The 14,622-nt window shown below is 62.7% G+C and overlaps 1 protein-coding gene across 1 annotated transcript; it reads right to left on the bottom strand.

The window, feature by feature from the left end:
• Window positions 1–416: 416 nt before the first annotated feature.
• On the bottom strand, window positions 417–13,732 carry NPC1L1 (NPC1 like intracellular cholesterol transporter 1). The gene is made up of 19 exons (XM_071799284.1): window positions 13,679–13,732; window positions 11,080–12,602; window positions 9,861–9,961; window positions 9,595–9,767; window positions 9,392–9,520; window positions 9,130–9,312; window positions 8,192–8,306; window positions 7,275–7,402; window positions 6,511–6,648; window positions 6,066–6,155; window positions 5,312–5,502; window positions 5,106–5,233; window positions 4,139–4,259; window positions 3,482–3,537; window positions 3,244–3,394; window positions 1,876–2,107; window positions 969–1,082; window positions 713–875; window positions 417–626 (listed from the first exon to the last, which is right to left on the bottom strand). The coding sequence occupies exons 1-19, from the start codon at window positions 13,730–13,732 to the stop codon at window positions 472–474; spliced, it is 3,945 nt and encodes a 1,314-aa protein (XP_071655385.1). The 3' UTR covers window positions 417–471.
• Between the last annotated feature and the right edge of the window lie 890 nt (window positions 13,733–14,622).

Raw genomic sequence — 14,622 nt, 5'->3', positions numbered from 1 at the left:
TGTGTCCACCTGCTGATGGCTGTCACGGTGATGGATCCCCTGTGACGTGTGTCTCCCTGTCCGCACAACACCCCTGTGCCCCGCACCACCCTGCAATGCCTGTGTGCCCCGTGTGGCCCCTTCCATCTGTGTCCCATCGCTGCCACATGTGCCACATGTGTCCCTTTCCCTCCGTGTGCCATCCAGGTGATGCCCACATGCCCAAGTGTCCCTGTCCCCACCGTCTCCTTGCTCCCCACATGTCCCCATTCCCATGGTGCCCATGTGCCCCCCACACCCTGTCCCAATGTCCCCACCCCCCTGCAGACCCCGTGATGCTCCAGAGCCCAGATGCAGCTTCTCTATGAGGTTCTGCTTCCCCCCCAGAGCTCGTCCCAATCAAACCCAGAGCTGGCTCTTCAGAAAACCAGTTTAAATACAATAGCGGTAGAAAAATCAGCAGCAGGATGGGACGGTGAGGGGTGGCAGGGCTCAGCCCTTCTGGGGGATCGTGGCTTTGTCCTTGTCCTTGCCCTGGTCCTTGTTCTCGAAGCAGGGGTTGCCGAGAGCCAGCCCCATGTCCTGCCCCGTCGGCTCCCGTTCCGTGTCCCCTGATGTGTCCCCCGATGGCGCCCGCGGTCCAGGTCCTGTGGGGACAAAAGAGGACAGTTCCAGGCTGCTGTCGTCCTGCCAGGGGACGCGGGGGATGCTGGGGACATAGAGGGGGCCGTACCAATGTAGCTGAGGAGAACGGGGAGGAAGATGAGGCCATGGCCCAGGCCCACCAGGGTGATGATGAGGTTGAGGCGGAAGAAGAAGATCTGGATGAGCTGGGCCTTGGCGAAGGCCAACACGACCACGCCGGGGAGGTTGGTCATGGCCACCCCGGCCATCACCTGCATGGAGACACAGGGTCAGGGACGGCGGGGTCGCCCGGACCCTCTTGTGCCACCCTGACCCTCCGGTGTCCCCCCGTGTCCCCTGCCCACCTTGCTGCCCATGTTAACGGTGGCCTCGGCGGCTCGCGCCACCCGCCCGGGCTGGGTGCTGTGGGCGAAGGCGTAGGTGATGTGGGACACGAACTCCACCGAGATGCCCACGGCCTGGAGGATGAGAGGTTACCTGGGGTGACCCTGGGTGGCCGCAGGGCTGGCACGGCCGGGTCACTGCCCGTGCTCCTGTGCCCGAGCACCCCGCGTCCCTGTGCCACCCCAATGTCCTTCTGCCACCTCCTGGAGTGCCAAAGCTGCCCCATGTGCCATCCCGTGTGTCCCGGGTCCCTGTGCCACCTCCACTATCCCCAAAGCCGCCCCACATACCACCGTGTGTGTCCCATGTCTCTGTGTCACTTGCACTATCCCCAAAGCCACCCCACGTGCTGCTGTGTGTGTCCCCATGTCCCTGTGCCACTGCCAGTATCCCCAAAGCCACCCCATGTACCAACTTATGTGCCCCAGGACCCCGTGTCACCCCCCATACCCCCAAGGTTGCCCTGAGTGCCACCGTGTGTGTCCCCAGTCCTTGTGCCACCTCCTGTATCCCCAAAGCCACCCCGTGTGGCACCCCGTGTATCCCAGGTCCCTGCTTCACCTTGCAAGACCCTGTGACACCCTGCTTGTCCCCATGCACACACCACCTTCCCGTCCTACGTGTCCCAGTCCCCTGTGCCACCCTGCGCTCTTCCAGCTGACCTGTCCCCATGTCACCCTGCATGTCCCAAGTCAATTGGCCACCTCCTGTACCCCCAAAACCACCCCATGTTGCCCTGGTCCCCATACTGTCCTCTGTGTCGCTGATCCCTGTGTCACCCTGTGTACCTGAGGTCCCTGTGCCACACCATGTGTCCCCGGTCCCTGTGTCACCCCAAATGCCCCATGTCCCCCCTGTGCCCCTCACCGCCACCAGGTTGATGAGGGACACGGCATTGTAGGGGATGTCCCAGAGGTTCATGGCGCCCACAGTGTCCAGCAGGATCATCACGATGGTGATGATGGTGGCGATGCTGGAGCGCAGGTCCATGCCCAGCAGCAGGAAGGACACGGCGAAGGTGGGGATCAGGCACAGCACCAGCGTCGCCACCCCCTCGGCCGCCACCGTCAGGTACTGCTCATAGTACACGTAGGTCACCCTGCCGGGAGTGTCACCGACACATGGCACCGACTTTGCAACCGTGACCGGGCGCCTGAGCCTCCCGTAGCACCCCAGGGTGGGCACCCTGACCTGACGTCTGCACTGACCCCAAAATGCGGATGCACTTCTGACCTGGGACACCCCCAGCACCCCAGCGTGGGGATCTCTTAACTGGGACACCCGCTTCAGACCCTTAACTGGGCACCGGAGCACCTGCGGCACCCCAGGATGGGTGTCCTGACCTGGTACCTGTGCTGACCCCTAACTGGGGCATCTAATTGTGACCCAAAACTGGGCACCCACACTGACCCCAGCCCTGAACTGGGCACCCTTGTGAACCCCCAACAATGTGCTGGAGTGCCCAGATTGACCCCGAACTGGGACACCCGCTTCTGACCCCCAAAGTGGGACACCCACAGCACCCCAGGATTGGTACTTGGTAACTGAAACACCCGCTTCTGACCCTTAACTGGGGCATGAGAGCACCCACGATGCGCTGGGATGGGCACCCTGACCTGGCACCTGCACTGACCCCGTGACCCATAACTGTGCACCCACATTGGCCCTGGTCCTGAACTGAGCACCCGTGTGAACCCTTGGCAAGGCACTGGGGTGCGCAGAGTGATCCCGAACTGGGACACTCACTTCTGATCCTGAATTGGGGCTCCAGAGCACCCTGACCTGGGCACCCACTTCTGACCCCTAACCAGGTGCTGGGATGCTCACAGCACCCCAGAAGAGGCTCCTGTTAACTGGGCACCCAGTTCTGACCCTTAACTGGGGCACCGCAGCACCCACAGCACCCTGGGCTGGGCACCCCCAACCGGGAGAACCACTTCTAGCCACAAACAGGGACACCAGAGCACCCTCAGCACCCCAGGATGGGCAGCTCTTACCTGGGGCACCCCTTTCCGACCCATGACAGGGGGGACTGGAGCACCCACAGCACCCCAGGGTGGGCATCTCTTAACCAGGGCACCCCCTTCTGATCCCAGACTGGGGCACCCACACCAGTCCAGGATGGGCACCCTGACCAGGCACCCACTTCTGACCTCTAACCAGGCACAGGGCCACCCCCAGCACCCCATGCTGTGCCCTCCTCCTCCCCAATCCCCCCCCCAAAGCCTCACTCACGTGTAGGGGAACACGGTGAATTCTGGGGGGGTGCCGGGCACCCTGCGCAGGGTCTGGGTGATCTCCTCGGCCAGGGCGCGGGCGGCGCGCAGGGCCCCCGTGTACTCCTGCGAGGTGCGCAGCGGGCGCTGGTACGTCATGAACCGGCTGGCTGTGGGAGGGGGGGGAATCAGGGACTGGGGGGGTCAACAGAGCACCCTTGGGTGCCCCCCGCCCCATGCCACCCCGCCACGCTCACCCAGGATGGTGCCGTTGGTGTCCATGCTGACCGCGGTGTCATAGGCGCCCAGACCCCTGTGGGGGCAACAGGGGTGAGGAGGCACAGGGGCTGTTGGGGGGAGCACAGAGGGTCTCGGTGCTGGGAGGGGCACCCAGGGCTATGGGGAGGGGGTCACAGGAGGTTGTGGGTGCTAGGGAGGCCATGGGGAGAGGGGACAGGAGGTGTGGGTGCTAGGTGGCCATGGGGAGGTGACACATGGGACGGAGGTGCTGGGGGTGGAACTGGGGATGTGGGGAGAGGGTAAGGGGTGAGGAGGACACCCAGGGCATGGGGAGGGGGCACAGGGGGTTTGGGTGCTGGGGGGGCACCAGGGCCAAGTGGGGGAGACATAGGGGGTGTGGATGCTGGGGCACCCATGGGTAGAGAGCACAGGGGGTGTGTGTGAATGCTGGGGCACCCATGGGGAGGGGGCACAGGGGGCGTGGGTGCTGGGGGGGCACTGGGGACATGGGGAGAAGATGAGGGTGACACCCAGGGCATGGGGAGGGGGCACAGGGGGTGTGGGTGCTGGGGGGGCACCCGGTGGGTTCCTAAACCAATGTCCATGTGTGTGTCCCCATGCACATGTTCCCCCATTGCCGGTGTCCCCCATGGTGTCCCCCCCGTATCACCCACCCCTTGGCGCACTGCAGGGTGGGTCGGTCGTACAGGAACCAGGGCAGGAACCGGTCGAACTCCTCGGGTGTCGGGCGCCGCTGGGCGTCCAGGCACTGTCCTCCCACGCAGCTGAGGTCATCTGGGGACACGGGCACAGTCAGCACTTGGGGACACCGACAGGGACTGGGGGGGGCACCCAATGGATAACAAAGGGGATCCCAGCGGGTGCCCAACATACACCCAGGGGCCACCACAATGTGTACCTAACTCGCACCCAGTGGGCACCGTGGTGGGCACCCAATATGGACCAAATGGGCACTGTGGAGGGCACCCAATGTACAACAAATGGCCACCGTGGCATGGACCTTATATACACATAAAGGTCACCAAAAAGGACATCCTACATAGAACGAATGGACATCTGTGTGGGGATCCAATATACACCACAACAGCCACCATGGTGGGCACCCAACAGCCACCATGGTGGGCACCCAACATTCACGCAATGACCACCTCTGTGAGCATTCTGTGTACACCAAATGGTGACCACAGTGGCCACCCAACATGCATCCGGTAGCCACCATAGTGAAGACCTTCCATGCACCCAATGGGCATCATGATGAGCACCCAATGTAGACAAAATGGCCACCATGGTGTTGCTCTTATGTGCACCCAACCGTCACCATGGTGGGCCCAGAGTGTACACCCAATGAGCAACATGGTGAACACCCAACGAGCAATCAATGGCAACCACGGTGTTACTATTATGTGCACCCAACAGCCACCATGGTGAACACCCAGCGGTGACCCCCCAACATACACCCAACAGCCACTATGGTTTCAACCTTATGAGCACCCAATGGTGACCGCAATTTGCCCATCACAGGACCACCATGGTGAACACCCAACGTAGACCCAAAGGCCACGATGCTGCAGACCCCCCGTGCCGCCAGTGTGCCCCTGGTGTCCCCCGGTGCCCGCTCACCGCTGGTGGAAGGACAGAACTCCCCCATGAGGTCGCCAAACCGGTGGATGCGGCAGCAGCGCCCGGTGGGGTTGAGCCAGTCCAGGAAATCGTCCACCCAGGAGGTGGCCGGGATGGCCAGGTAGGACCTGTGCAGGGACAGGGCTGGCAGGAGGGTGACCCCACCTTGTCCCCCACCTTCCCCGTGGCCCCAGCACCCCACTCACACATTGGGGAAGCGCGTGGCATACTGGATGGTCTGGGTGAGCGAGTCGGGGTCGCAGCCGGCGCTGGAGCAGATGGCATTGGTGCCGTTGGTGGAGGAGAAGTTGTACCCACCAGTGGTGACGAAGTAGGTGGGGACACCCACCTCCAGGTACTGGTTCAGGGCTGTGAAGTACTCGAGCATGTAGGAGTCCTGGGGGGCACCCACTCCCCGTCAATGCCAGCTGGTGGCTGGAGGGATCTGGGGGGCCCCGAGGATCGCACTGGCTCCCTGTGTCCCTCCATAGGGACGTGCAGCCCCATGTGGGGCCGTGCCAGCTCCACAGGGGATGGGTTGTACCCATATGGGACCACTTGTCCCCATAGGGGCCATATCATCTCCCTATGGGACCATGCAACCCTTGTATGTCCCTGTAGGGGTCACACCACCCTGTGCATCCTCATATGGGGACGTGCCATCCTCTAAGGGGCCATGGTGTCCCTGTGCAGGGCCATACGGTCCCAATGCATCCCTGTATGGGGCCATATGACCCCTGTACATCGCCATATAGGGCCATGCCGTCCTCTACATTTCCACAATGTCTCTATACAGGGCCACAGCATCCCTACAGGGGCCAGACCACCCCTGTACATCTCCATATGGGGATGTGCCATTCTCTAAGGTGCCGCAGTGTCCCTATAAGACCATACTGTCCCTGTGCATCCCCATGCCATGCTGTCCCCCGGTGTCCCCTGCTGTCCCCTGGCTGTCCCCACCTTGGGCATGGAGAGCTCCTGGTCCAGCCCCACGGACACGTGCAGCGTGAGGTAGATTCCACCGCACGACAGGAAGAGGAAGAGCAGCACCTGTTGGGGACACCCCATGAGGGACCCCCCAAACCCCCCAACAACTCCATGTCCCCCCAAACCTCCAGCATCCCCCCAGAGACCCCCAGCCCCCCATCATGTTCCCCCACCCCCAGGTCCTATCCACTGAGTCCCTCCATGACCCCCACCACCCAGGACCCCCCAGACACCCCCCCTACACCCCACAACCCCCCTGACCCCCAGGAACCTCCAAACCCCCTTTACCCTGCCCAGCCCCCAAGGATGCTCCCACATCCTCCTGGACCCCCAGACCCCTCTGACTCCCATGGCCACCCCAGGACCCCCCATGACCCCTCACCCCACACACCCCCACGACCCCCAGGACCCCCCTCACCACGACGGGCCGTGCCAGGGGGTGCAGCAGCACGGGGGTGTAGTAGCGGCGCATCAGCAGGCCCAGTGACCAAGCCCCTTTCCCCCTGGGACCCTTCTTCTCCAGCCAGCAGCAGCAGCACAGGTCAAAGCGGGCGGTCTGGGGGTACCATGGGGTCCTGTCATGGGTGGGTGCCCCCCTGCCTGCCCCCGGCACCCCCATGCCCACCACAAGCACCCTCAGGCACCCCATGGCCACCCTGGGCATCCTCGCACCTGTGGGCACCCCAAATACACCCTGAGCACCCTATGGCCACCTCAGGGACCTCAGGAACAGGGGCACCCCATGGGCATCCCACACCCACCCACAGCACCCTGATGTCCCCAGGGCCACCCTGTGCCAACCCTCACACCAGTGGGCCCCCACACCCACCCTGGCCCACCTTGGGGACCCTGATGTCCTTGAGAACCCCACACCCACCTACAGGCACCTATGGCCACAAACAGCTTCACGACCACCCCATGCCCACCCTGAGCATCCCATAACCATCCCACACCCACCCTGAGCACCGTCACACCCAAGGACACCCCATGTCCACTTTAGACACCCCATGACCACCCTGTGCCCACCTTGGGGACCCCCACACCCATCGACACCTCCATGACCACGCTGAGCACAGGGGTGCCCACTTTGGGGACCTTCATACCCACAAGCACCCCACTCCACGCCCACCATGGGGCCACTCCCGGCCCCCTGGTGCCCCCCCGCTGTCCCCCGGTCGGTACCTCCTGCCGCCGGGCATCGAGGGCCAGGAGGGCGACAAACCCCGACATCTGGAGCAGGAAGTCGAAGGCGATGGCCAGGGCGGCCGTGAGGGCGAAGGTGCGCACGGCGGGCATGGAGGAGAGCGCGCCTGCGGGCACCCGCGTCAGCGGCACCGCTGCCACGTCCCCAAGGTGGCACCGACCCCGCAGCGGCACCCCCCGCGCCCACAGCCCCTGCGACCACCAGGGCGTGATGCCCATGGGGACACCTTGTCTGTTGCTGTGTCCCTGTGTGCCCATGTTCCTGTGCCGCCCTGTCCCTGTGCCCCCCATCCCTATATCCCTGTGACTCCTAAGTCCCCTGTGTCCCCCATCCCTATATCCCTGTGCCTCCTAAGTCCCCTGTGTGTCCCCCATCCCTCTGCCCCCTATCTCTTTGCCCACTCTGTGCCTCCCATGTCCCCTGTGTCCCCCCTGTCCCCGTGCTCCCTATCCCTTTACTCATTCTGTGCCTCCCATGTCCCCTGTGTCCCCACTGCATCTCCCATGTCCTTATGCCTGCACTGTGACCTGTGTCCCCTGTGCCCCTCGTGTGCTCCCGTGTCCCCGTGCCTCCCATGTCTCCTGTGTCCCCCCATCTCTGCGTGCCCCTGTGCCCCCCATGTGTCCCATGTCCCTGTGCCCCCTGTGCCCAGCCTGTGCCCTCTGTGTCCTCCAGATCCCTGTGCCCCTTCTCTCCCTGTGCCCCCACCATGTTCCCTGTGTCCCCATGTCCTTTATACCCAACCTGTGCCCCCTGTACCTGCCATGTGCCCAATGTCCCTGTGCCCCTCATGCCCCCCTGGTCCCTGTGTCCATCCTGCACCCTCCCCGGTTCATGTGTCCACCCTGTGCCCCCATGTCCCTCTGCCCCTCAGTGTCCCCACATCCCCACTCACCCAGGAGGAAGCAGATGACCTCGGAGAGGCTGCAGAGCGACATGCTGGGGGCCACCTGCGCCAGCACCCGCCCGATGTGCTGCTCCCGCGTCTCTCCCGGCTCCCGCTGCGACTGCTGCTGGCGGGGGTGAGCAGGGGCACCCATGGGTGTACCCCCCCGGGGACCCCACGCAGGCAGCCCCCGCCCGGCCTGGGGACACCCCCACCCCAGGGTGCCCACCTGCCCCATGGGGACCTCCACACTCACAGGTGTCCCTGTGCCACACTGGGGGCCCTGTGCCCCATGGGGACCTCCACAGACACAGGTGGCCCCGTGTCCCCAAGGGGTCCCAGTGCTCCTGTGCCCCACAGGGACCCCAAACTCACAAGTGCCTCTGTGACCCACTGGGGACCCTGTCCCCAAAGATGTCCCTGTACCCACCAACCCCATGGGGACCTCCGCACCTGCAGGTGCCCCCGTGTCCCCAAAGGGTCCCAGGATCCCGTGGGGACTCCTGTCCCCAAAAGTGTCCCTGTGTTCACCTATCCCATGGGGACCTCCATACCCACAGGTGTCCTTGCACCCACAGGTGTCCCCATGTCCCCAGGGTGTCCCTGTGTCCCACAGGGACTCCTGTCCCCAAAAATGTCCCTGTGCCCACCGACCCCATGGGGACCTCCGTACTCACAGGTGTCCCCTTGTCCCCAAGGGGTCCCTGTGCTCACCTACCCCATGGGGACCTCCATACCCCCAGGTACCCTTGTACTTACAGGTACCCCCATGTCCTCAAGGTGTCCTTGTGTCCCGTGGGGTCTCCTATCCCCAAAAATGTCCCTGTGCACACCTGTCCCACATGAACCCCCATACTCACAAGTGCCTCTGTGCCCCACAGGTGTCCCCTTGGCCCCAAGGTGTCCCTGTGCCCACCTGCCCCATGGGAACCCCCGTGCCCACGGACCTGGTACTCCTGCACGAGGATGAAGATGTTGTCAGCACCCACTGACAGGACGAGGAAGGGCACGACCTCGATGATGATGAGGGACGACGGCAGCCCCAGCACCGCCAGAAACCCCATGGAGGCAAAAACCGCCCCCGTCACCACAGCGATGCCCCCCAGTGCCAGCATCATCTTCAAATCCACCTGCAACAGAGAAGACCACCCGCTTGGCACCCAGGGGAGCCCCAAGGGCGCTGGAGCCCCCGGGGCCCCCGGCGCTCACCAGGATGCGGCTGCAGGTCGTGTACTCGCCCAGCGCCAGCGCGATGTAGGTGAAGACCAGGAGGTAGCTGATGGTGAAGATGGGGATGTCCTCGCCCGTGGTGCGGTTGATCTCGTCCTCCAGCGACCGCTGCAAAAATAAGATGGGTGAGGGGGTGCTGGGCACCCAAAGGTACCCCCCCAGCCACCCAGAGGGGGTTTTACCTCGGCCATGAAGGCGACGGAGAGGTTGGGGCTGTGGGTGCGCTGGAATTCACCCACCACCTCGAGGAAGCGGCTCTCCCAGCCCAGCACCCACTGGTACCGCGGGTCGTCGCGGGGGAAGTTGTTGAGGGAGTAGGTGATGATCAGCGCCTCCGCATCCGTGTACTCCGAGTCTGCGGGACAATGGGTGACATATGGGTGACATCCCCTGGGTGACATCCTCCGGATGACATCCCCAGCCCATCAGGGTGATGGACAGCACGTACCAGAGTAGCCACCCATGGCGATGTAGGGGAAGACAGGGCCGCCGTACTCCGCCATGCAGCTCAGCTCCAGCGCCGTGATGTCCTTGAAGGAGAGCGGGGAGCTGGCGGGGACACGGCGCCAGGCAGTGTCACACGCTGGGTACCCCACGGATGGCACCCCAGACCCATCACAGGTATCACCCCGACCCCACATCCCATCAGCCCATGGACACTGTGCTGTTCTGGGTGCCCAAGAGATAGCACCCCAGCCCCATAACCTGGTACCCAAGGACACCAGGCCATACCCAGCACCCCAGAACTAACACCCTAACCCCACATCCCAGCACCCCATGGGCATCACTCCAGCCCCACAAGCCACCACCCCACCCTCAGCACCCTCCATGGGGCACCATGACATGCCCAGCACCCCATAACCAGCACCCTGATCCCACATGGGCATTGTGCCATGCTGGGTGTCCCATAGATGTCACCACAACCCAGCACCCCATGGGCACTGTGACATGCTGAGCACCCCATAACCAGCACCCTGTCCCCACAGCCCAACACCCCATGGGCATCATACCATGCTGAGTGTCCCATAGACATCAGCCCAGCCCCACAGCCTGGCACCCCATGGCCACCATTCCATGCCCAGCACCCCACAGGCATCAACCTGACCCCACATCCCAGCACCCCATGGGCATCGTGCCATGCTGGGTGTCCCATAGATGTCACCACAGCCCCACATCCCAGCACCCCATGGGCATCGTGCCATGCTGGGTGTCCCATAGATGTCATCCCAGCACCCCATGAGCATCGTGCTATGCTGGGTGACCCATAGATATCACCCTGACCCCACATCCCAGTGCCCCATGGGCATCGTGCCATGCTGGGTGTCCCATAGACGTCACCACAGCCACACATCCCAGCACCCCATGGGCATCGTGCCATACTGGGTGTCCCATAGATGTCACCACAGCCCCACATCCCAGCACCCCATGGGTATCATGCCATGCTGGGTGTCCCATAGATGTTGCCACAACCGCACATCCCAGCACCCCATAGGCATCGTGCCATGCTGGGTGACCCATAGATATCACCACAGCCCCACATCCCAGCACCCCAAGGACACCACCCCACACCCACCACCCCTCGGGCATCACTCCAACCCCACCACCCACCACCCCACTCTCCACCCCTCCCCAATCCCCCCAAAACCCCCCAGTCCCCCAGCACCCACTTGGCGCAGTAGATGAAGTGGTCGTGCCAATCCGCGGTCCCCACGGTGCTCCCATAGTTCTGGGTGGCCGTGGCGCTCAGGTGGGTGCCGTTGTTCTGGAAATACTGGGTGACGCTGTTGATGCAGCAGTCGCCCAGCGTTGGTGCCATGGGGTTCAGGGGCGCGTAGCAAATGTCACTGAGTGTCACCTCCCGGTCCCCAACCTGCACCGTGGCGGCCGTCAGCTGCTCCTGCAGCTCCAGCAGTGCCTGCAGCACCGGCAGTGACAGCACCCCGCTGAAATTCTTGACACCGAACAACACCGAGTCGTAGTCGCTGCTGGGCGCCCCCGGCGCCGTCACGATCACCTGGTTGGTGCGGAGGAACGGCCCGAAATGCTGGTCGTAGAACGCCTTTTCCTGCCGAGCGCGGCTGTTGGGTGACGACCAGAGCTCCACGGGGTCGGTGGTGAGGCGCAGGGTCACCAAACCGGCCGACAGACCCCCCGCCACCACCGCCGCCACCACCAGCACCGGCAGCGGGTGCGTGGCCACCAGCGTGCCCCAGCGGCGGAACGCCGCGGCCAGGATGCGGTGGCTGGCGTTGCCGAGCCGTGCCGAGCACCCTTTGGCCGGTGCTGGAGCCGGTTGCTGCACAGAACCCTTCTTGGATCTCCGGCACTGGCACAGCACAGCCACGATGAAGATGACGGCAAAGATGCCGAAGAGCACCGCGCCCAGCACCAAAGCACCATCAGCTCTGCCAAGTTGTAAAGGGGGCGGCGGGGTGGTCGGGGCAGCGATCAGCGGGCAGGATGCGGCGCAGTCCTGGCAGGAACACGGCTCCTCGTTGGCGCTGGGCGCCTGGTCGCAGCCCCAGGCCCTGCTGGCCAGCGGCACGATGCCATCGCCGGGGTCGGTGCCATTGGGGATGAGCTGGAAGTCGATCTGCAGCGGCGCCAGCCCGTTGTTCTTGTCCCCTTGGAAGTCCAGCCAGCGCTGCGTGGTGCAGAGCCGGGCGCCGTAGCGCCCGCACATGGTGTCAATGGCGTAGCCGCCCGTCGCCGGCAGCTGCACGCCCTGGCATGAGAAGAACGAGGCGTCGGCGTAATCCTTCCCGTAAAAACACTGGTACTCCACCACGGCCAGCTGGCCGGTCTCCGTGTGGTTGACGACGCGGGTGACGTTGGTGAACAGGCTCTGGTTGGGGCTGCAGATGTTGTTGCAGTACAGGTTGGCGAAGTTCCTGGCGCAGGCCGGGCAGCGCGCCAGGACGGTGCCGGATAGGGCCACGCTGAGCCGCAGGGAGCTCAGCTGCGCCAAATTGCAGCAGACCAGCGCCGTCTCGCTGTCGTTCTGCACCAGGTCGGGGCAGACGGCGCGCAGCAGGGACAGGAAGGCGCCGGTGGCCTCGCGCGCCGGCGTGTTGGACAGACACGGCACGTTGGATGGCACCAGGGACACGTTCACCTCCGGGTTGCGGCCGCACTCGCCATAGAACGCGCAGTAACCGGCGCGGTGCACGGGGGTCAGCGACGGCGCGGCCTGCGGGGACGGGGGGGACACGGTGGGGACACCGGTGGCCCGTCCAGTGTCCCCACTGTGGCTTTGTCACCAGCATCAATACATCCCGGTCACTTTGAGCCCCCACCATGATCACCGCGTCCCAGCCGCTCCAAACCCTTCGCCACGGCCACCACTGTGGCTTTGTCACCGGCATTCACCGTGTCCCAGTCCCTACAAACCCTCCTCATGGCTTTGTCACCAGCGGTCACTGTGTCCTGGTCCCCAGCACCTCAGAGTCCCCCCTCATAGACCCCTCTGTGGCTTCGTCACCGTCGATCATCTCGTCCTGACCCCTCCAAACCCCCCCTGCCCCCATGGTCCCCACCGTGGCTTTGTCACCTGCGGTCACCACGTCCTGACCCCTCCAAACCCACCCAATGACCCCCCCACTGTGGCTTTGTCACCAGTGACACCGTGTCCTGGTCCCCAGCACCTCAAAACCTCTCCCCCCATGTCACTGTGGCTTTGTCACCTGCGGTCACCTCGCCCTGGCCCCTCCAAACCCACCCTGTGTGTTCCACTGTGGCTTTGTCACCAGCATCACTGCATCCTATGTCACTTTAAGCCCTCCAATGCCCCCACCGTGGCTTTGTCACCTGCGGTCACTGCGTCCTGGTCCCCAGCACCTTAAAACATTCCCCCCATTGTATTTACTGTGGCTTTGTCACCTGCAGTCACTGCGTCCTGGTCCCAAGCACCTTAAAACATTCCCCCCATTGTATTTACTGTGGCTTTGTCACCTGCAGTCACCACGTTGTGACCCCCCAAGTCCCCTCCACCTGTCCCATTGTGGCTTTGTCACCAACCGTCACATCCCAGCCCCTCCGAGTGTCCCCCATGTGTCTCACCGCGGCTTTGTCACCAGCTGTCACATCCCAACCCAAGTGCTCCCCACGCTTCTCACTGTGGCTTTGTCACCGGCGCTCACCGCGTCCCAACCCCTCCAAACCCCCACTACGTGTCCCACTGTGGCTTTGCCACCACTTGTCACCCCCCCAGTTCCCAACCCCTCCAAAAGCACCACCATGCCTTTGTCCCCACATCCCAACACCCACCAGCGTCAGCAGGGCGCCCAGCACCGCGCCGGCCAGCGCGGCGCAGCCCGGCATCCTCGGCACAGCGGGGGGGCTGCCACCCGCTCCCCCGCCGCCTATAAAACACCTGTGTCCCCCCCCGGAGCGGTTACAATGGTGACGTCTGGGGTGACAACGCCAAAGCCAATCAGCCCCCGCCGGGGCCGTAAAGTCCTTGTGATCATTAACAGCCCGCGACAGGCGCCGCCAGGGAGGGGGGGACACCCCGCTGACCCCCCCGTCACGCTACTTTGGCTAAAACCCAATTAATTCCCTCCACACCATTAAAAAATCTTCATTTTTGCAGTCGTTGGGATTATTTAACGATAATTAACACCCTGTGAATAAAATTAATATTTCCCTTCCCATCTCTTTGGGTCAGAAAAAGGAGGATTTAAGGATTTACGGATGATTTTTGGGTCTCTGTGGGATGGTGGGACAGACAGACAGACCCCGACATCCCAATGAGATCCCAGGTCGTCAGCACCACATGGCAGGTTTCACCAAAACGGGGTTTTCCAGCCCCAGTTCTGCTCCATTCCCCTTGAGTTCTGTTTATTTAGTTCCTCCACTTCGGTCTTTTGCCATTTTCCACTTTTCTTGGGGTGTTTCTGCCTTTTTTCACCTTTTTTTTACCCTTCCCGGGACCGGCTGCTCAGCACCGAGTTTATGAAGAATCACATTGCACATCACCCATTTTATATCTAATTTATTATTACTATAGCATAACTTTAATATCTTTATTTTTAATATAATTTCAGTATTGTAATTATTTCAATCTTAATTATTTTAGTGTTGAAACTATTTCAGATTCGTAAATATTCTAGATATAGAATAATTGCAGTATTCTAATTATTTCAGTATTATTATTTCAGTATTATTTTGTAACCTAATAAACCCTTTTTCTCTCAATCCGCACCTTTCCT

This window comes from Patagioenas fasciata, chromosome 26 (genome assembly GCF_037038585.1).
Source record: "Patagioenas fasciata isolate bPatFas1 chromosome 26, bPatFas1.hap1, whole genome shotgun sequence".
Lineage (NCBI taxonomy): Eukaryota > Metazoa > Chordata > Aves > Columbiformes > Columbidae > Patagioenas > Patagioenas fasciata.
Note: the sequence above shows the minus strand (reverse complement) of the source record. Positions and strands in the feature narration are given on the sequence as shown.